Source organism: Bos javanicus, chromosome 1 (genome assembly GCF_032452875.1).
Source record: "Bos javanicus breed banteng chromosome 1, ARS-OSU_banteng_1.0, whole genome shotgun sequence".
NCBI classification, from domain to species: domain Eukaryota; kingdom Metazoa; phylum Chordata; class Mammalia; order Artiodactyla; family Bovidae; genus Bos; species Bos javanicus.
Window position 1 is genome coordinate 38735333 of NC_083868.1, and position 23965 is coordinate 38759297.

The window sequence follows — 23965 nt, forward strand, 5'->3', positions numbered from 1 at the left end:
TTTCATGGCTGCAATCACCATCTGCAGTGATTTTCGAGCCCCCAAAAATAAAGTCAGCTACTGTGTCAACTGTTTCCCCATCTATTTGCCATGAAGCTATGGGACTAGATGCCATGATCTTAGTTTTCTGAATGTTGAGTTTTAAGCCAACTTTTTCACTCTCCTCTTTCACTTTCATCAAGAGGCTCTTTAGTTCTTCTTTGCTTTCTACCATAAGGGTGGTGTCATCTGCATATCTGAGGTTATTGATATTTATCCATTAGTACCACTCAGTGTATTCCAAGAAAACGAGTTACTCCATACTCCACCTCCATCCTCTGGTCCTTAGAAGAACAAAACAAGAAAGTACCCAAACACACTCTCTGTCTTCCCCATGTGGATTGGTCTTATTGTCATTTTTCTAGTCAGGGATTTATTAGAAAGGAATAGTTGTAAGGCTATTTGTAAGGCTATACACTCAGTTATTATAGTCAGAGTCAGAGTACGATTAATTTCAAGTTCATAAGCGTTCTTGCCTTCAGCCTCCGTAGTTCTGTGTTAATGTATCTAATCAATCTGCATTTTCCTGATTACACATAGGTCTGCAATTAAGGCCTTACGTCCTGGAGGGTTGCTTGTGTACTCTACGTGCACACTTTCCAAGGCAGAAAATCAAGATGTGATCAGTGAAGTTTTAAACTCCTACAGTAACATCATGCCTGTGGACATTAAGGAAATGGCAAGGACTTGCTCCCGCGACTTCACATTTGCTCCCACTGGCCAAGAATGTGGGCTCTTGGTGATTCCAGATAAGGGTAAAGCCTGGGGCCCAATGTATGTTGCGAAATTGAAAAAATCATGGACAACTTGAAATGGGAGATATGCCTTTTGTGAACCATTACATTGATAACACATGCATATATTATTATATTTCTTTTTCTAGTCTCTCTGCATGTTAACATTTAAATAATAATGAAGTCACTTTCTCTGGATATGATTGGAATCCTATTTATTTAATACTGTGGCATTTCAGAACTTTTCAGGTGTATATTTTTCCTAGAAATGTTTCTCTAGTAATGATTTAAGATGCTGCAGATGGTGTTTGTAATCTACTGTATTTTACTTGGCCTTTTGTAGTTAAATTAATAGTAATACATGGTTTTAGGCATAAAATGTTTAGAAATACATTCTATCCATAATGTTGGTGCTTTGAACCTTTAAAAAAGCACATTTCCTGGCCCTCTTATCATTTTTCTCCTTATCAAATATACAGATTCTCTGAGGTTTTTTTCCCCTTTTCTGTAAGAACTGATTGGTATTCTGACACTAACTTCTTAGGCAGAAGTATTTCTAGTTCTAGCAAAATAAGTTTCTTATTTGCCAAGTTGTTTTTCATTACGAACTATCTTCTGTTTACTGCAAAGGTCAGTGACTCTATTGACACCAGCTTTATTTCTCCCCCATTTTTTTTTCTGTATTCACAAATACGAATTGAAAGGGTAAATTATGTTGAAAGGCCGTTAGAACATCAGATTCACATGCACATGTTTGACTTTCGACATTCAGCTTGTAGAATAATGGAGTCTATCCAGCAGGCTATAAAGCAAGTACTTGAAACAAAACCAGAATGATTAATAACTGCAATAACTGAACTATATTTGGAGAGTTTTGCTACATAATTGCAGTCATAATGAGCACTACAGAATCTGATTATCTTACAGTTGCAATCTGGAGGGGCTTTTTATTTCACTCTGTTATGAAATGTTATCTGAGAGTATGATGTCACATATTAATGCACAAGAGGGAAATGCCTAATGAAAGTGGATTATACTGTTACCAAAACCGAGTACCATTTACGAAGTGGCTCTCCTTGTTTACACATATCCTGGGAATATTGTGTACTTTTCTGTGTATGTACTTAGAGTTTTAGCCTCAGGTTTGGATCTTCTATTTTCTCTAGAAATTGCTTCACTCAAGAGTCCAAATATATTTTCCCCACTATTAAGAAAATTTAGGTAGTGTGTTTTGAAAGATTCCATCTATTTAAAAATAGCTTAAAAAAAACTGTATAGATAAAAAATTTTGTTAAATCTGAATCTTTTTGAATTATTACAGTCTGTGCATTTACACTAGAGACTGTTTACTAATTTACTGTTTTGTTGTTGTTGTTTGATTTGCAAACCTGTATAACTGGGTTGCTATAACTGGGGAGTCCTAAAAAGAATTATTTTTGTATCTTCATTGCATTAACCATTTTGTTTCCTCTGTATCTAACCAATATATTTGAAGAAAAGCTGGATCTCTTGGACTCAATCAGATATACCAGATAAATACAGAAGAGTAATAATAATGGAAAAGATTTTTTTTACGTGTGTGTGTGTGTACGTGTGTTTAGTTTGTCCTTATTGTTTTTTCAATTTAGAATCCTGCCTTCACTTACTGTGATGTTTAAAAAGTCCATTTTGTGTAGATTAATGTCAAAGTAAGTTGTCACAGTGCACTTTGTTGAATGTCATTGTTTTCCCAACACAGTGCCTAATTTGAATACTTGGTATGCCATTGGATTAGGCCTTTCTGTGATTCCTGAAAAATGCAAATTTAGATATACCTATAGCTCACTATTGTTAGCAGTTATTATAGTGGAACATCTGACAATTCATTGAACATTAAATATTTTTCTTTATATGTTACTTTTTTGAACTTTAAAACAACTCCAAGAGTGAGTATCTTGAGTACCTTTTCTGAATGAGAAGACCCAAGTTTAGTGCTGTTCCTAGCTGGCCAAGTCTATGCTGGTAAGTAAGGAGTGGAACCAAGATTAAAATTAGCTTCAAAGTCTAGCTCCTTCTCACTATTCTGCTCTGTTTCACGGGATATAGTTCATAGGAACCCTAAAGATTATCTACTGGCTTCATCCTTATTCTTCATTACTCAGCCTTCCCTGTATTTGCAATTCCCTATTCTCAGGGCATGAGAGGGTTAAGTAGTACTTGGGGGAAGAACCCCAACTTTGAAGTGTTTCAGGCCATTTTTGAAGGAAGTACCTCTTGTGATTGCAATGCCCAGAAATCTCCCATAGAGGCATTCTGTGCCTTCCTTTTCTTTGCAGGTGCTGAATTGAAGAGTAGGAGTTTGGAGCAGCCTTGCAATGTCAACTGAAAAGCAAGGAGTAATTGATATTACTTTCTGTGGCATTGAGTTACTTTCAGAATAGCTTTATAAAAATCTAGGTTGCTTACCAACACATTAACTTCTCTGCCATCAGCACGCTGAACAGCCCATAGTTTCAGAAATAGACTGTGAATAAGTGTAAAGCATTTAAATGGTTTGTACTGAATTTTTAAAGCTTCAGATATTATCTGTGGCTTGGAATCAAGGCAGCCTATGGTTCTTTATACTATTACATATCTATATAGCCTTATACTGAAGATTGCATGTTACTCCCTTAACAGTATTATGAAAAATATCCTTTTATACAATGTCAGCAGGCATAAAATAATAGATACTGCAACACTTGCTACATGAAGTAATCACAAATCTAATAGGCCCTTATCCAAGAAAGACTTTATGTCTGGGGATAAGCATGAGATAATCTGCATAGGCTAATGCAACTCATCTGAAATACAAAGGAAAATTGGAACCAGTACCAACAATTTTATTAGATGCCAAGAAGTCCTTTGATGCAGTTGAATGGGAGTACTTATGTTATATGTTAGGTAAATTTTGCATCGGGGACGAATATAACAGATAGCACAATTTATGTTCATCTCATTTATATGGTTCAAATCAATGGTTTACTATCTTCTTTTCCTTGCCTTATTGCTATACTGGGGAGGGAAGTAAGGATGATGCCCATTACTGATGTTACTTTTCAGGCTGACATTGCAGCTCTAATATCACCCAGATCCCCTGAGTATCTGAAGGATATTCAGATGAAGGTTCACAAGTTAACTAATGCCTGCTGATTATCTACTACTTGTGCTGAAAGCCCTAACAGCATCTGTCCTGAAAACATTAAAAGTGATGTCAGAATTTGGAATGCCTTCAGGCTGCAAAGTGGGAAAGAATCGTAGATGCTATATTGACAAGAGTCATTTCTATTAATATTACTTATGCAACATTTAAAATAGAGTGGAAATTTTAAAAGAATTGATTTGGGATTCTCACTAGGGAATGATTAAACTATAGAGTGGAAAGACAAACTTAAAAAATTGACCTGTTAATTCAATGCTAAGATTTTGTAAAAAGAGGTTTCACTAAATCTAAGGGGGAGGAAAGCCTCATGGAGCATATTCCTCTTGAAAATTTAATTAGCTCAATCAAATATTAACTCCATACCTTTCTGTAACGTTTCATAAATGAAGAAAATAATTTCCTTCGTCATATGAGATCATATAGCCATGTTGAAACTGGGTGAAAGCATATGCTACCTTAGGAAAAAGACCCTTTGCCTCATTGGAAGCTGTTTGATGGCATACGTCATGACTCAATTAAACTTGCTATGGCTTGTCAAAAGGAATTTTCTGCTGCATATTGCTGTGGAAGAGCCCATTACACACAAATAACTGTATAACCTAGCAGAATCAACAGACTAAAACTGTATAGCTATTGAGAAATAAGAAACATCCAGCTTCTTAAAAACATCTAGTTCTTAAAAACAAGTGAAAGTAAAATTGCAGATATTAACAAGAATGGGCAAATTAAGAAGGATTAGCAGTGGTGATAGAAGAAAAAAGGGACTGGGCTTATTTTAGCTTATAATTACTAAGTGATGTGATTGTTCATTTACTCAACCAAAGTGTTACTAACCTTTGCAGAATGGTAAACTTTACCCACATTCTGGTACTACAGTAATTTCTGGGGTGAGGGACTGAGGAATGAGAGGACCAGAGTACTTGTGCTGACTCGTTTTTTAATGTTAGTAGGGCAGGATTGCTGTGGTCTTGTAGCTCATAGCTGTCAATGCTTAAGAAAAGGGAAGGCTGGTGGCACCTAGCTCATATGCCACTGGAAATTGTTTTGTGTGATATTTTTAGCCATGAAGAGCCAGTGTAACTAGTTTCGTTGATAGCCACCCCTCTTGATCATAAAAAGTCTAAGTGCAAATCCTAGATTATAACAAATGTGTTTAACAAACACAATGTGTGTGCATGCTAAGTTGCTTCAGTTGTGTCCAACTCTTTATGACCCTATGGACTGTAGCCCACCAGGTTCCTCTGTCCATGGGACTCTTCAGGCAAGAATACTGGAGTGAGTTTCCATGCTCTTCTCCAGAGCATCTTCCCCATCCAGGGATATAACCCACGTCTCCTGCATCTTCTGCATTGGGAGGCAGATCTTTTACCACTAGTGCCACCTGGGAAGCCCAATAAACACAACTGACATACCCAGACTGCCTATCTTCTTCAAAGTGATGACTTTTTGTCGTATATCCTAGCAGAAGTAGTTTTTGTTAAATCTTTCCCGTGAAGCTATGCCATAGATGCATTATTTTCAGCTACTTAGTTAACCTGACAACTAGAGGTAACAGGTTCTTTTTTCACCCCACAGTATTCAGGTGGCTGAAGCTACTGTTGATATAGTTTCAACAGAGGTGAATTTTGAACCAGGAGAATGGTTCAGGAGAGGTTTAAGTGGGGTTTGGAACATCACTCTGGGGTTGGGTCTAGATTGAATCCATCTAGCATGTTTCAGAAGCAAAGGACACTATTACAGTCCTGAAGGGTTTCGGATACACTATTAAGAAAAACACTACAACTCTTAGCAAAGTTTACACATTCATCTATCTGGTCATACTCCCAACATTTGATGAGGACTTTAGCATCTAGCTCATATCTTCCTCATTGGAACTCCTACCACAGGCTGAATTCATTATCACTGTGGGAAGCCAATCAAATATTCCACCTTCCTGATTCCTTTACTGCCTCTTGCCCAATGGCTTTCGTCTCCATTTGTCTTCTACACTCCTAGAAATTTCCTAGAGTTGGGCATTAACTAGAGCCACACTGTCCAGTGGACTTTTCTGTATGATGGAGATGTTTTATCCACACTGGCCAATACAGACAATATGGTAGCCCTGCATGGTTATTGAACACTTGAAATATGGCTAGTGTGACTGAGGAACACAATTTTTAATTCTATTGAATTTAAATGTAAATAGCCACACATGGCAAGTGGCTACCATATTGGACAAAACAAATCTAGAATTTTTCCATTTAGGGAAATTTAATCTCAGTACCTTCTGTTCTTCCAGCTTTCTTACTCTCTCATTCTCAATAAAACTGCACTCCAATTTTCTTGACACCCCTGTTCTTAAATCCTTACTGTCTTTTCTCTCCTGGTCTCCTTTCCTTATCCATCCTCGACCCTGTGGTTGATAACTTAAAATTTTTCTCACAGTGCTTTCACCTCCTTCATGCTTTTGCATTCTGTTATGTCTGGTATTTAAACTTGCAACTCTAGATAAGTCCAGTGGTCCATGCTTATACTGATGTATGGAGATGGATGATCATTATTTGGGAAAAAAAGAAAATCATATAGTAGTGCAGATTGAAGTTTTTTGTAAATTCACACACCTGTGCAGATTGATTTCACTACAAATGCATGCTCACTTGCCTCTCCCAAGACTTTAACTTGCTTAATAACTTTGACTGTTCTTTGGCCAGCTTCCTTTTCCATTCTCATCAATGACTTTTCCCAGCTTCCACTGTTCTCCACAACTCATCTGTATAAACACTCTGCTCTTTTCTCTCAGAAGGTGCTCCCACCTCTTAGTTCCCTGAGAAAATTATGGCTATCAGAGTGAATGTCCTAAGTCTTTCCTAGTGCATACTCCTTCTCATTCTGTTTAGAAGCACCTCCAGCCTTCTGTCCTCACAAGTTAGAAACCTGGAAGTTAATCTTTTCTCTATCCTCTTCCTCACTCTCACCTCTTGATAATAACCAAATCTTACCTTTTTTATTGTTCTCTCTTGGTATTTTTGGCTTTGCCTCAGTTAAGGTCACCTGAACTATTGAATTTTCTTCACAATTCACCTTTCCACCTGCTGCCTCACACCACACCATCCATGCTCTCTATTGCAGCTGAAGCAACAAAAAACCCTACAACAAAACCCCTGCTTAAAATTTTTCGGGGATTCCCCATTGCCTTCAGGATGAAATCTGAGTCCTTTTAGCATTTAATACTAGGTTCTCTTGCTTTGAGATCTCACACATACAGATATACATACACACAGTTACATCCTCTTTAACCTCATAAAAATATGAATAATTCTACTGAGCAAGTCTGTTATCACAGTGTATAAAGTGTTCCAGCTTATTGATTGAATACTTACAGGATACCCTTTAAATAACTTGTATTTCCCACTCTATAATTAGCTGGAGTTCTTCTAGAAGATATGATGTAATTTTTTTCAAAGTGATCTAGACATTTTAAAATAGTTTTTTTTTTTTTTTTGCTCTTATACTCCTATCTGAAAGCTGTATATTTTGGGCTGCAATACTTCGTTTTTTTTTTTTAACAGCAAATGGAAAGAATAGTCAAACCATTTTCAAAAGCTTGTGCATTCGACTGAGAGATGTAAATTAAATAGAGAATCCACTATATTATGGGCATGCTTAGGCATGCATACAGTATGGGAAAATCTCAAAATGAAATAGGCTCAGTAATAAAGTTGGAATGCCAATGGATAAATCCATAATAGTCTTCTGGAGGATACTTCAAACCTATAAGGAATATCCAAGGGCAGAACAGTAGATGAGAATGTCTTAAAATAGAAGGAAATTGTACTTCAGCACATCAAGGACAGTAAAAAAACAGATTATTAAAGTAACACTTGCAGAATGATAGAAAAATCTTATTCTCTATAAACTTATCAGTTACTCCAGGGTTTTTTTTTAATGTGAAAATTATTGTTATTTGGAACTACTTCTGCCTTCAAATTGATCTTTGACAGTAAATAGGTCTTAAACTTTCTAAACCTTGGTTACCTAAGTTTTCAAGTAAAATAAATTATCTCTAGGAGAAGGCAGTGGCACCCCACTCCAGTACTCTTGCCTGGAAAATCCCATGGACGGAGGAGCCTGGTAGGCTGCAGTCCATGAGGTCGCTAAGAGTCTGACACGACTGAGCGACTTCACTTTCACTTTCACTTTCACGCATTGGAGGAGGAAATGGCAACCCACTCCAGTGTTCTTGCCTGGAGAATCCCAGGGACAGAGGAGCCTGGTAGGAGGCCATCTATGGGGTCACACAGAGTCGGACACAACTGAAGCGACTTAGCAGCAACAGGGGAAGTGAAATGTTTTGAGTTATTACTACATCACAGACATTGTTCTAAGTATTTAAGTATTGTTTTATTTAATCCAATCTCTTTTTAAAAAAATTTCTCTAACCTATAGTTGAGATCGAAGTTAAAGACTAATATTGGGTACAAAAGTCATGGGCAGAAAGAGACAGACGGTAGTAGAGAACTAACATAAATCTAAGAGAAGTTGATAAACAGAAGAGGAAGATCCGAGTAGGCAATGGAACCATCCCAGGGAGAAGCAGGCAGGAGAGTCCAGTTGACAAGTACAGCTGCCCATGTCAGCTCATACTCTTTGGAGTTATATTCTGTTTTGCTCACATATCAGTGTACCAGAGAATCTGGTGGTTTCTCTTGCTTTTTTGCAGAAGACCAGTCTATTTCCAAGCATGATATTTTTCACTCTTACTGGTCTCAAACTTTGGTAATATAAGTACCCCTTTAAAGATAAAAAATTCTTTGCAGCCCCAGTGCTTTTATTAAGTATTTATTTAGCTACAAACAGAACTGTGTGTAATATTCTGTGTACTTATAGTTTTATACAATTTTAAAATCTATAACACCCTATAAAATTTTTAAAAGTTGAAAAAGTTGAAATAAGTAGCATTCATTTAAAATTAGAGGATACTGTTCTGTTGAAAAACTACATTGCCACTTAAAATCTGGGTGTGATATCTATTATTAAGGTATAGGGCTCTGGAGTTCAGTGTCTTGGCTATCATGCATCCCATCATTTTTCCATTCTTCTACCAGTTTTCTCTATTTGGACTTCAGAAAAATCTTTATTTTTGTGGTGTCTTAGGATGCCATTTTATCTCCAACTGTCCATGAATCCAGATTTGTTTATTAAGAATACTTTGAGGTTTGTTAGGTTATTTTTCCACAAATATTTAAAATAGTACTACTTGGTTTTCACTTACTGATAAGAGAAACACCATAAGCACTGGCGTGGTCAAGAATCTGCGTGCCAATGTAGGAAATACAAGAGATGCAAGATTGATCCCTGGGTCAGGAAGATTTCCCTGGAGAAGGAAATGGCAACCCACTCCAGTATTCTTGCCTGGAAGATACCATGGACAGAGGAGCCTGGTGGGCTGCAGTCCATGGGATTGCAAAGAGTTGGACATGACTGAGCATGCACACACACACACGCACATGATTGTGACTATCGAGATGATGCACGGTATGCCTACGTATGTTTTTTATTGAAATTCAGAATAGTCTCAAATGAAATATACAACTAACCAAATTCTCATAGGTGCTCAGTTAACTATGAATCATGAGCTTTGATGTAACACTTCTCTAGTCTTTACTGATATTCTTGAGTAGGAAAATGTGGAGCATCCTCTGACAAATGTGGCTCAGAGAGTTTGCCAGGAGAGAGAGAAGCATGTGGAAATCATAATTTAAATAAAAGGATAACATGTCTTTGGTCCATAGCCCTTCCCTACAAATATTTCTTTGCAGACCAGGGACTTTTTTTTTTTGCTTGCTGAAAGGATGGTCATGTAATGTATCATCCAACCAGGACATGTTTGAGAGTGGAAGTGTAAGCTATTAATAATTACACCAGGACAACTGATGTAACTAGGACTGTCATGAACACACCAGTCACATGGTCATCCTGTGGATGGGGCAGGGTCAGGGCAGGCACTCAAGCACTTGAATAGAGCAAATAGATCTGCTTCATGAGAGATACTTCTGTCCCTTCGCTACCCATTCCTGCAGTCCCCACTGTCTGCAGAAATGAGATTCTCCTCCATCTAAGCACAAATAAAAACCTCTTTGCTAACAAAACGACTTCATGTCCACTTTTTTGCCTAAAATCTAAAGCATGAGGATATCCTTTTAATCAACAACTCAAGCTACACTCCAAACACTCTCTAGTGACTTCAGTATGGTACAGTTTTTTATGGAGCTTTGACAAGATCCCACCTGAGATAACTAGTAGTCAAGATGAAGCTAAGCTGAGGCAGTGGCTTTCGAATTTTATAAAGAAACATGAATCCCATATATAAGATGACACACACATATAAACCCATAGACACAGAAACTTTTATTACAAAATATTTATCTCTAAACTTGAGATGTGGCCCCCTGACACATACAATTAAAAAAAAAAAAAAAACTGATTCTGACTTAGTTGATTTCATGACCCACTAATGGTTTGTGACCTACAGTTTGAAGACAATGCTAACCAGCCATTCCCTTCTTCATCAAGTAAAAAGGTGCATATTATACTATGTTAATTCATTTTCATATGCCTTCCCAGAACTTACTGTCTTGTTCTTGGCTCAAGTAACAGTCAGTTTGGGGACATTTAAATAAATCTCATATAAGACATTGTACACGGTATCATTCAAAGTCATTCCCATGTAAGGCCTTAATTATGAATTTCTCTTAGTTTTTAGTGAATATTTTCAGATTAGGAAGTCGATGTAAATCAAGTTATTTCCCATTTTCCCTTGGGTATAGAGAAACATATTTAAATTCCATGTTCAACTGCAGCAAATATCTGTTTATCTCCCTTCACATACCCCATTCTCCACATGGCTTTTATTTACCCTTTATCCTCTTTTTTTTGTTTGTTTAATAAAATGGTTATAGAAGGTGTACTGGTTAAGTGTATATGTATCAGAATCAAACTGCAGAGTTTGTGATGTTAAGCAAATTATTAACCTCTGTATCATAGTTTCCTTATATTATCAGTAAAATGATAATAACATAATAATATCCACAGTTATAGATTTTTGTGAAAGGTAAATAAAATGATAGTTTTAAGTACTTAGAGCAATGCTTAGCCTATATTAAGAGGACAATAAAATTTTAGGAGCAAATATAAAATTAGTTGAGGATTCCTTTATTTCTCAATCTTAGGGACCAGAAAACTCGCATAAATCTAGTGTCATCTGAAGTGAGTATGTAAATGTGTTTCTGCATCTTATTGCATAAGATTACTCCTTTGTGATATTACGTATGAGTTTGTTTTCCCACTAGTATGTAAGAAACTTGAGGATCAAGGGCTGTCTTATCAATCTTTGAATTCCCCCATCTCTTCATTCAGTGCTTTCTAGCATAGGTGTTTCATAAATGTTTAATGAAATACATTAAACAGGACTTTTCAGTATCAATGAAGTAAGAAAGTTCTCAGTAGAAAGGAGTAAAAATCCACACAGAGTTTGATGAAAACGCTGTTTGACTTTCAGGACATTAGATGAGGCAGTGAAGCCAAAGTAGAACGCCCAACTTTGCTGTCAGTGGTGGTTCAGAACATGGGCATTGTTAGTAAATCTGGATGTAAAATCCTGTCTCAGTTACTTCCTGCAAAACTTGGGCAAATTATGTAACCTCTTTAAACTTCAGATCCCTCAGCTCTAGAACAGAATAATTGATACATTGTGAATTTAAAGTACTTAGCACAGTGTCTGATATATGGAAAGCAGATGTATTAGGTTTTCTTCTGCTGTATCACAATTCACCACACATTTTAAAAAATTATGTATTTATTTTAATTGAAGGCTAATTACTTTACAATATTGTAGTGGTTTTTGCCATACATTGACATGAATTAGCCAAGGGTGTACATGTGTCCCCTGTCCTGAACCCCCCTCCCACCTTCCTCCCCATCCCATCCCTCTGGGTTGTCCCAGTGCAATAGCTTTGAGTGCTCTATTTCATGCATCGAGCTTGAACTGGTGATCTGTTCCACATATGGTAATATACATATTTCAATGCTCTTCTCTCAAATCATCCCACCCTCGCCTACTCCCACAGAGTCCAAAAGTCTGTTCTTTACATCTGTGTCTCTTTTGCTATCTCGCGTATAAGGTCATCATTGCCATCTTTCTAAATTCCATATATATGTGTTAATATACTGTATTGGTGTTTTTCTTTCTGACTTTCTTCACTCTGTATAATAGGCTTCAGTTTCATCCACCTCATTAGAACTGATTCAAATGTGTTCTTTTTAATAGCTGAATAATACTCCATTGTGTATATGTAGCACAGCTTTCTTATCCATTTGTCTGCCGATGGACATCTAGGTTGCTTCCATGTCCTGGCTATTGTAAACAGTGCCGCGATGAACATTGGGGTACACATGTCTTTTTCAGTTCTGGTTTCTTTGGTATGTATGCCCAGCAGTGGGATCCCTGGGTTGTATGGCAGTTCTCTTTCCACAATTTACCACAAATTTAACAGCTTAAAAAGAGTACAAACTTCTCTCACAGCTTTCATGAATCATCTTAATGGGGCCCTCTGATTATAGTTGCAGCGAAAGGTTAAAAATCAAGATGTGGGCCAGGTGTGCCCTCATCTAGAGCTCTGACTAGGGGCAGATGTGTTTCCAAGCTTGCTCAGCTAATTTTCATACTAGCTCCTAACAACTAGAAGGCACTGGCAGGTCCTGTCCCATGGCTCCCTGTATAGGCCCTCTCACTTTGTGAATCTTTTGATCTCTTCCTTCAGGAAAAGCCCTACTGCCTTTAACCAGGGAAGTCCCCAAACTGGTCCATGGCCTGTTAGGAACTGGGCCACACAGCAGGAGGTGTGCGATGGGAGAAACCCAAACCATTCCCCTCCCCTCCCCTAGTGGAAAAATGGTCTTCAGTAAAACTGGTCCCTGGTGCCAAAACAGTTGAGCACCACTGTCTTTAACTGTTCACTTTATCAGGTCAGGCCCACCTAGTGTAACCTCTCTTTTGATGAACTCAAAATTAACTGATAAATAATAATCAATACTAATCCAAACATGGGGGTGATATTCCACTATATTCATAGGCCTGGCTCTATAATTCGTAGAGCTAGGGAATTCTACAAGGGTTTGAGTTACAGAGGGTGGGATTCTTGGGGGCCATCTTAGAATTCTGCCTAACAAGAGGTAATTTCAGATCCCCTCTGAACAAGCATTTAAGTTCTGGGAAACTGGTGACTAAAGAGAAAGAGAGTCACAATTCATTTCATATTTAGTGAGTGTGTGCATGGCAGTGAGTATATGATGAGAGATTCGTGGCAGACGTACCCTCGCTGTGTGCCTCTGTTGCTGTGAGCATCGTCTGATGCTGGGTATGATTGTACTACTTATATACACATATTAATTATACAGTGTGGCCCTTTACTCTTTTTATCAGGTGCTAAATTGAAGAAACAGTAATTTTTTTGAGATGAGAGGAAAATCTGGCTGTGTTAAATTTATTCACAGTTGGTAAATTTCCAATACCATCAGCCCTCCATATTAATGGGTTTTGTATCTGTGGATTCAACAAACCACAGATTTAAAATACTCAAAAAAAAGTCCAGACAAAAACTCAAAACTTGAATTTGCCACACTAGCAACCATGTATATAGTATTTACCTTGTATTAGGTATTATAAGTAATCTAGAGATGATTTAGAATGTACAGAAGCATGTATGTAGGTTATATGCAAATACTATACCATTTTTTAATCAGGGACTTGAGCATCCATGGATGTTAGTATTCATGGTGGGAAGGTGGAGAGGTGCTGGAATCAATCTCCCACAGATACTGAGAGACAACTGTATAGCCCTTTCCTAAGAGATTTTTCTAAGGTAAGTTCGATTATATGCTATATTATTATCACCATCATCTGGGACACTTTGATATAACTTAAAGGTGTATCGAGTTAGGAAGATATTGGTTCTCTTTCTTATCCTCCTGCACCAAGTGCTTTAAACAGAAAATTTGTTATAAATTTCACTTGTATGTGATATATTCAATGTTGAATGGAGTACAGAGAAATATGAAATTATTGTTGATAAATTTTCAATCTAGTTGCAAATGTAAGACACAAATATGAAGTTAAGTCACAGTAGAAGTCAATGCATAACTGTAAGTAAAATGAATAGTGAGTGTTAAGTGATGTCATAATTATAAGCTGGAGATGCCAAGAATGGCTAAGGGAAGTAGAGGACCACAACTAAACTTATACAGATGGGAAAGGTGTCAGCAGATGGAGACATTTGAAGAGGACATTCTAGGAGGCTGGAGTGGCATGAACAGAAATGTAGATTCGTACTCAGTGAAATGTATTTGTGTGTGTGTGTGCATGCTAAGTTGCTTCAGTTGTGTCCGACTCTTTGTGACCCCATTGACTGTGTCCATGGAATTCTCCAGGCCAGAATACTGGAGTAGGTAACTGTTCCCTTCTCCAGGGGATCTTCCCAACCCAGGGATTGAACCCAGGTCTCCCTCATTACAAGCGGATTCTTTACCAGCTGAGTCACAAGAAAAGCCCAAGAATACTGTAGTGGGTAACCTATCCCTTCTCCAGCGGATCTTCCCAACCCAGAAATTGAACCAGGGTCTCCTGCATTGGAGGTGGATTCTTTACCAACTGAGCTATCAGGGAAGCTCCTATATATAAAATGAGGCAAATAAGAATATATACTTCAAATACTCTCATTTCTATTGTAAGGTACATAAATGCCTAACACAGTGCTTGGATGATGGTTGGTTTTCAATAAATAGTTGGTATTTAAATATTATTTTCATGATTATTAGTCTTTAATTCATGACCCCCAGTCTAAAAATGCTCCAAAAAATATTTTTCATAATTTTTTCAGTAACCTGAAGTCTTTTAGGAGCAAAACTTTACCTGAACTGAGAAGTTATTTGTATCTTTATTTACCATGTAAATAACCATATTTTTGCTCCATAAATATTCATATATTTATGGTGAGAAAAGATATTTGGTTCAACCTTATAACCCAGCTTTTCCTGTTTCCCTGACTCAGCTCCTCAGCAGATGTATAAATATGACAGTAGCCTTCATATTGTTATCTAGTTCAATCAAAGAGCTACCGACTGAGATACTCCTGAAAGTCTTAAAAAATATATAGCATATGTAACACATTACTCTCCTAATAACTGAAAATATCTAATTTCAAATTACATCCAGCTCAAGGATTTTGGGTATGGAAGAGTGAATGTGTACTATTGTTGATGGAAACAGAAAAATAGAGAAAGCTACTTGGAGGGAGAAAAAGAATTGCTTTAAATATGTTGGGCTTAATCTGTTTTGTTTTGTTTTCACATCTAAGTGAAACTATTTTCCAGGCAATTGGAGATACCTGATTGGAATTTCAGCCAAACAAGTGGGAGTTATATATAAGTGAAATTTTAAGCCATGGGAAGGATGAAATCTCCTAGAAAGGTTTTGGGGAGGATGGGAAAAAGCAGTGGATTATTGATACTTGGGATATGCACACAATACATGTAATGAAAAGCCCTGGTGGAGCAATCACAGTGGAGATGGTCAGTCAGGGCTGAAGTCAGAGGGAATAGTTTGAGATGGAAAAGAAGCAGGACAGTTCAAGAGTTGCCAAGGAAAGACTTAATTTTAAGAAGGTGCATTTGATCACCAGAGTCACGGGCTACAAAAAAGATCAGAGAAAAGAAAGAACAACATTGGATTTGGTAATCTGGTGAGTTCAAAGATGACTGTGTAAACCGAGTTGCCAGAAGAGAGGAAACAGAAACCTTGTGGATTTAAGGGGGAATGGCAGTGGCCATACCTGGATTTTACTACCTCTTGATTATGCTCATTCCCAGCTGATCTAGGAACACAAGATTCAAAGAATCAGAGAATGTCCTAGCAAAATCTGAGCATATTTTCTATCCCTCTTGCTTTGCAGGTAAGGATGCCGATGTTCTTAAAAGTGATAAGGCTTATCACTTCAGATAAAGGTTCTGATAATGGTTGCAGAGTTAAGACTAGAACATGAGTACTGAGACTCCCAGTTTAGTACTGGGTCTGCTGGGCCTTAGGAGCCAAGCAGGATCAAGCAGGACCTAAGGGTGCTGTTTGAATGACACCTTTTCGTTCAGCCCATAGAGTCCTGCAACCCACTTAGTACAGAAGAAAGTACTAACAGCTCCTCCGCCAAGCAGGTCAAGTATAAAAAGCAGTATCTCTTACATATATGTTCATGTACTTTTATTATAAAGCATTTTTCTTTACACTAATCTGCCTCTCACACAATTAGTATTTTATGAGAAACTGAAAATCTTACACTTTCATATATTATCAGTTTAAGTGAACCCAATGAACTTTCCTCTGCATCAGTATCCGTTACAGAAGATTAGTCATGCTGTTCTTAAATTTTGAGTAGTTTCATTTTTCTTAGGCTTATGTCTATAACTTGCAGAATTCCAAACGTTTAAGAGGTTTAAGAGGAAGGAATACCACCGGAGAGTAAGCTCCTTCAAGGCAGGGACTTTAATCTTATCTTTTATTTCTGACACACTAGAACAATGTCTGGAGCAGAGTTTGTTGCCAACACTCCCTAAGTCAGTCCTGCGCCATGTTGCTTGAGCCCATCAATAATTGAAGGAGACAACTGGGTTCAGAAATAAAGGAATGGAGACACGCGAAAACCCGCTCTAAGTCACACGCAGCACACGCTCTCCCACGTGCCTTGGGCGGGGCTGCTTTATAGGGAACTCCACAGGTGGGGCAGTGCTCTGGGGTGAGCACAGCTGTGCGGCTCACGCTCCAGAGGGCAGGCCGCGCTAGGGGCAGCGTCTCTGTACACCGCCTGCCGCCACCATCTTGAGATGAGCATCCTGCATGGCATTTCTGAACATAATGCCAGAGCTGAGGGGTTGACATAGCCCTTTCGAGCAAGGAACACTGGTGTGAAGGGCTAGGTGTGAGGCCTCTGCTGCCGCACTCTAGGAGCTAGTGAAATGAGGAAACACCAAGGAGAAAAAGGTTAGATTTATTTCATTACCCAGATTCTATTTTTATTTCCCAGGAATTGTCAGCGGGCTTTGCCCATGACAGTGTGTGTTCAATAAATGTAAATGAGTAAAGGAATGTTCAGTAAACCTCATCCAGGAACAGTGCTGAGAAAAGGTATTTATATTTGGCTCAACCTCCTGACCTAATGTGGGCTTGTTTTTCTGACTCAACTCCAATAGAAATAGCCCTCAGCATATTTATAAATCAAGTGGTAGCCTGCAACCAAAGGAATAAATTCGAATTCTCTCTGAGAAATATCCTTAGCAGATTTTACTCCTTGGTAGCCAGTAGTAAGCCCAAATAAAGATTTGGGACTTGGGAAGGAGGTCATGGGGGTGGTGGTGGAATGCATTGATCCTGGCCTCTAATATTCTAATTTTATTTTTCTATCCTGTTATATGTTTTTTTGTCTCCTTTGGACTTTTTTTGTTTCTTCTGAAATGAAATCTAGAGGGCAAAAGGATATACCAGGAAGTCCAGTTTTACTTCGAAATTCTCTGTTGAAAATGGCTTATCAATACTGACCACTTTTTCAGATAGACGGCACAAACATGCCTTATTTCAAGAAATGTGTGAAATACTAATCATATTTTCCACCCTGTGCTATAAGAATTTTTTCTTTTTTCCCTGAGTATGATATGCTGTCAACCCATAGCATTCTAATGTCACATATTTCTAGCACAGCGAGATTAAAATACCTCAAAGGCCTAATGACTCCCACATGTCTCACCAAAAGCCCAATATTGCTAAGCAAAGGCCCATTCTTTGCTAGGGAACCATGCATTATGCTGGCAGGCCGCTTCACTAGTGAGTTACCTTGGAAGAAAAGCCTTGGCAACAGTGAAACACTTTTTTTTCTCCTTAAAATCTTTTATTTGCTCACTACCCCAGCGCCTAAGTAAACCTGTATTTCTAAAACAGCAATCACAAAATACCTAGCTATTTCAAGATTAGCTTAAACAACTACATTGGTGAAAATATAGCTTCCTGACTTCTCTGCCAGTCTACCCTGAGGATGTTCTGACTTAATTCCTGTCTTTAACAAGACCAAGAACACAGTCTTTTGCATCTCCGTGGGCAAAGTATTTACATATTCAGGAATCAGCTTGGCAAACCAGAGCTGCGAGTATGGGGAATAAATATTGTCTTCATTTTTTTCCCTTCCACTGTCTGCCCCCCAACTTTAAAGTTGAGAATTTAATTCTTGAATATGATAAGAGCCAAAAATTGGCAAAGGGAAGATGACAATGGGGAGACGATGTCTGTCAAAAATTTGTGTTGATCATCGAGGCCTCTCTGCCTCTCCTGTGCACCCTTGGGCTCTCATGTCTTGACAGGTGTTTCCCTTCTTCCCCTTTCCATCTCCTGGACTGGCTTCCGTGGGCCTGACAGGGGCAGAGGCAAGCAGTCATCAGTTATGTATCCTGATTTAAAATGCACGGTGGGTAGAAATTAAAATGAGTTCTTTTTAAAGCAAAAATGTCACCATTCTCTTTCAGAGATGAAAACCCGAGTAACAACTCTCAAGAGGAAAGATTGGTGTCAAATCATGAGGCTGTGCTTAGTGAGCTTATGATTTATGTGCAGGAATATATAATTTTTTGACAAAAAGCAAGATGAAGTTGAACTTGTATTTATTTGGCAAACTAATATTGACTTCTTTTACTTTCAAGCCATCGGCATGCATTTTGTATGTCATGTACCACCCTTATTTAATACCACACAGCAAGGACATGCGTGTTCCTGTACAAAGTTAGGGCAGGTGCTCATCTACTGCAGGAAGTCGCCAAGGATTCCCTGGGATAAGGGCTGTCCCTCCATGTTGTTATGCATATTCAATGCCATTCATTTTGTTCCTAGGGGCATGATTTCTTTAGCTGTGTCTCTCCCTCTTGACTTTAAAAATTTTTTTAATTGATTAATTTTTTTATTTTGACTCTCCTGAGTCTTAATTGCTATGCAAGGGGACTTCATTTCTCTAGTTGCAGTGCATGGGCTTTTTCTTGGGGTGGCTTCTCGTGGAACACGGGCTCCAGGGTGCACGGGCTTCACTAGTTGCGGCACAGGGGCTCTAGACTACTGACTCAGTAGTTGTGGCGCACCGGCTTAGTTGCCTTGCTGCATGTGGAATCTTCCCGGAGCTGGGATCGAACCTGTGTCCCCTTCATTGGTGGGTGGATTCTTAACCATTGGACTACCAGGGAAGTCCTCCCTCTGTCTATCAATGCTACAAACAGTAACCTTTACCTCTGACAAGTGAAAAAATTGATATAAGGGTCACTAATCTTTAGAAATTCCTTAGAAATATATATTCAAGCTCTCTTTATCTCTTTCCCCCATTATGGCACGCTATTTTAGCAGTCAAACTACTTGTCACAAATAGGAATTCTGAATCACATGGTCTATCTTTATTAACTGATAATCATGAGTATGATAGCATATGACATTTTTCAATGGAGTATTAAGGACTAGTTTTATTCTGATTACTTGTCGAAAGAGCTAAGTAAGAATAATTTGATCCAAATTCGTGGTGATGGGGTTCAGAACATGATACCCCAAAATATGGCACCTTGGCATATATTTTAAGGTGAAGGAACTTGACAAAGAGAAAGTGCAGGAAAGAGTCTCAGGACTCCATCTTCTCCACCACACTCTCATGTGACAGGTCCCCTGCCTAATCCCTAAGGAAAGCCTCCTTATCTGTTGAGGAGCTTAAAGAAGAACCTGGTGAAGGCTTCTGTTGCCCTCAGTTTACTACTCTTACCCCTGCCCTTTTGTCCTATGACATTTCCACATTTTCTGCCCTTTATCAAACTTAATATAAAAATTGGCAAGGTTAATAATTTCTTCAGGTCTTGTCTTACTTATGAAGGCTTCTGTGTCATGTAAAACATATTAAATAAATTTATATGCTTTCTCATGTTAATCTGTCTTTGTCACTTTACTTTTCAGCCCATCCAGGGATCCTAAGAGAGTAGAGGAAAAGTTTTTCTCCCTGATATCAGCTCCTGCTTCCATGTTGAGTTCAGGTTGTTCTTGGGAGTGTGGCCCTCCCTCTATACATGAAGGGAAATCTTGAAGTTCCATGTGTGCAGAGTAATCTCTGTGTTTTTCTGCTTGTCATTTCTATTATATTTCCAGACCCTTTGGGAGAAGGCAGCAGTTCTGAGTCATGTCTAGCATGGTGCCTCATGAGGCTTAAGAAATCTTGTTCAAGATGTTAAAGGGAGATCAACACAGACACTGCCATACTGTACTCATAAAATTTAAGTTTGTGGTTCCTTCTTGAGTCCCTTCTTGAGTCTTTGTTCATCCAGGTCCTTTACTGATGCTGTTCATTTCCCATCACATGTACACACATGTTCAAGAAGATCTTGGAGAAGAGCTACCCTAATAAAAAAGAACACTCTCTTTAAAATAGTCAGATGTTTAGTAAAGCCATTTGACTTCTGAATGCTGGTTTCATCTTCTGTGAAATGGAGATGGTAATCCTGTCTTTACAGGTTACTACATGGTCTAGAAGTTGGAGTCCTCTAAGCAGGTAGACTCTTCCCAGTCCTTCACCCTTTCTCTTGACTGGACTTCATTCACAGTGGTCTGGCTCCCCTGGATAATTGCTGGTGGCCACGCACACACAGTGTCTGGCACATTGGCCTTTGTGTGCAGTCCCTAATGTGTCTAGCTTAACAGCTACTCTCATTTGTGTTCTGAGACCCAGCATCCCCAGACCCTGTAAGCTACTGCTATCAATTAGTGGTTGAAGCTATTTTTCATCAGTATATATAACTTGAAGTTCTCTTTACCAGAGGCTCCAAAAGTAGACCTATAACTTGTTCATTCATTCATTTAACAAAGATTTAGACTGACAGTTTGCCCCCTACTCCTTACCAACGTTACAACCCTACACCACACTGTGCACTTTTTCTTTTTCTCACTTATTCTCAGCATACTGCATAATTAATTTTTATTGCTTCTCTCTTCATCACTTTATTTTCATTTTATCCAGCCTTTTTTTTTTTTTTAATTGGAGGATAATTGCTTTACAGTATTACATTGGCCTCTGCCATGCATCAGCATGAATCAGCCAGAGGTATATACATGTCCTCTTCCTATTGAACTCCCCTAAAATCTCCCACCCACCCCACCTGCTAGGTTGTCACAGAGCATTGGGTAGTTCTCCCTGTGTCAGATTCCCGCTTGCTATCTATTTTACATATGGTAATCCTTCTCCTTTAGAGGGCAGACAGACTGGAAACAACAGTCACAGAAAACTAACCAATCTGATCACATGGAACACAGCTTTGTCCAACTCAGTGAAACTATGAGTCATGCCATGTAGGGCCACCCAAGATGGACGGGTCGTGGTGGAGAGTTCTGATAAAATGTGGTCCATTGGAGAAGGGAATGCAAACCACTTCAGTATTCTTGCCTTGAGAACCTGTGAACAGTATGAAAAGGCAAAAAGATAATGACATTGAAAGATGAACTCCTCAGGTTGGTAAGTGCCCAATATGCTATTGGAGACCAGCGGAGAAATAACTCCAGAAAGATTGAAGAGATGGAGCCAAAGCAAAAGCAACACCCAGTTGTGGATATGACTGGTGATGGAAGCCAGGTCCGATGCTGTAAAGAGCAATATTGCATAGGAACCTGAAATGGTAGGCCCATCAATCAAGGCAAATTGGAAATGGTCAAACAGGAGATGGCAAGACTGAGTGTTGACATTTTAGGAATCAGTGAACTAAAATGGACTGGAACGGGTGAATTTAACTCAGATGACCATTATATCTACTACTGTGGGCAAGAATCCCTTAGAAGAAATGGAGTAGCCATCATAGTCAACAAAAGAGTCTGAAATGCAGACTTGGATGCAATCTCAAAAAATGACAGAATGATCCCCGTTCATTTCCAAGGCAAACCATTCAATACCACAGTAATCCAAGTCTGTGCACCAACTAGTAATGCTGACGAAGCTGAAGTTGAATGGTTCTATGAAGACCTACAAGACCTTCTAGAACGAAAACCCAAAAAAGATGTCCTTTCCATTATAGGGGACTGGAATGCAAAAGTAGGAAGTCAAGAAACACCTGGAATAACAGGCAAATTTGGCCTTGGAGTACAGAATGTAGCAGAGGAAAGGTTAATAGAGTTTTGCCAAGAGAACGCACTGGTCATAGGAAACACCCTCTTCCAACAACACAAGAGAAGACTCTACATATGGACATCACCAGATGGTCAACACCAAAATCAGATTGATTATATTCTTTGCAGCCAAAGATGGAGAAGCTCTATACAGTCAGCAAAACCAAGACAAGGAGCTGACTGTGGCTCAGATCATGAACTCCTTATTGCCAAATTCAGACTTAAATTGAAGAAGGTGTGGAAACCCACTAGACCATTCAGGTATGACCTAAATCAAATCCCTTATGATTATACAGTGGAAGTGAAAAATAGATTCAAGGGATTAGATCTGATAGACTGCCTGAAGAACTATGGACAGAGGTTATGTACAGGAGACAGGGATCAAGACCATCCCCAAGAAACAGAAATGCAAAAACAAAAAAGCAAAATGACTGTCTGAGGAGGCCTTACAAATAGTTGAGAAAAGAAGTGAAAAGCAAAGGAGAACAGGAAAGATACCCTCATTTGAATGCAGAGTTCCAAAGAATAGCAAGGAGTCAGAAAAATAAATGACCCAATCAAAAAATGGGCCAAAGAACTAAATAGACATTTCTCCAAAGAAGACATACAGATGGCTAACAAACACATGAAAAGATGCTCAACATCACTCATTATCAGAGAAATGCAAATCAAAACCACTATGAGGTACCATTTCACTCCAGTCAGAATGGCTGCGATCCAAAAGTCTACAAGCAATAAATGCTGGAGAGGGTGTGGAGAAAAGGGAACTCTCTTACACTGTTGGTGGGAATGCAACCTAGTACAGCCACTATGGAGAACAGTGTGGAGATTCCTTAAAAAACTGGAAATAGAACTGCCTTATGATCCAGCAATCCCACTGCTGGGCATACACACTGAGGAAACCAGAAGGGAAAGAGACACGTGTACCCCAATGTTCATCGCAGCACTGTTTATAATAGCCAGGACATGGAAGCAACCTAGATGCCCATCAGCAGATGAATGGATAAGAAAGCAGTGGTACATATACACAATGGAGTATTACTCAGCCATTAAAAAGAATACATTTGAATCAGTTCTAATGAGATGGATGAAACTGGAACCTATTCTACAGAGTGAAGTAAGCCAAAAAGAAAAACACCAATACAGGATACTAATGCATATATATGGAATTTAGAAAGATGGTAACAGTAACCCTGTGTACAAGACAGCAAAAGAGACACTGATGTATAGATCAGTCTTATGGACTCTGTGGGAGAGGGAGAGGGTGGGGAGATTTGGGAGAATGGCATTGAAACATGTATAATATCGTGTATGAAATGAGTCACCAGTCCAGGTTCGATGCACGATACTGGATGCTTGGGGCTGGTGCACTGGGACGACCCAGAGGGAGTGTATGGGGAGGGAGGAGGGAGGAGGGCTCAGGATGAGGAACACAGGTATACCTGTGGCGGATTCATTTTGATATTTGGCAAAACTAATACAATATTGTAAAGTTTTAAAATAAAATTTATTAAAAAAAAAAAAAAAAGAATAGCAAGGAGAGATAAGAAAGCCTTCCTCAGTGACCAATGCAAAGATATCAGTTCAGTTCAGTTAGTCGCTCAGTCGTGTCTGACTCTTTACGACCCCATGAATCACAGCACGCCAGGCCTCCCTGTCCATCACCAACTCCCAGAGTTCACTCAGACTCACCTTCATCGAGTCAGTGATGCCATTCAGCCATCTCATCCTCTGTCGTCCCCTTCTCCTCCTGCCCCCAATCCCTCCCAGCATCAG

General features: G+C 38.8%; 1 protein-coding gene across 1 annotated transcript in view; it reads left to right on the plus strand.

Moving 5' to 3' along the window:
- Positions 1-2669, plus strand: part of NSUN3 (NOP2/Sun RNA methyltransferase 3) — a 61049-nt gene extending 58380 nt beyond the window's left edge. The window contains exon 6 of the mRNA XM_061435108.1: positions 580-2669. Within this exon, the coding sequence (XP_061291092.1) occupies positions 580-850 (271 nt within the window). The 3' untranslated portion in view covers positions 851-2669. The remainder of the gene's footprint in view (positions 1-579) is intronic.
- The last annotated feature ends 21296 nt before the right edge of the window (positions 2670-23965 follow it).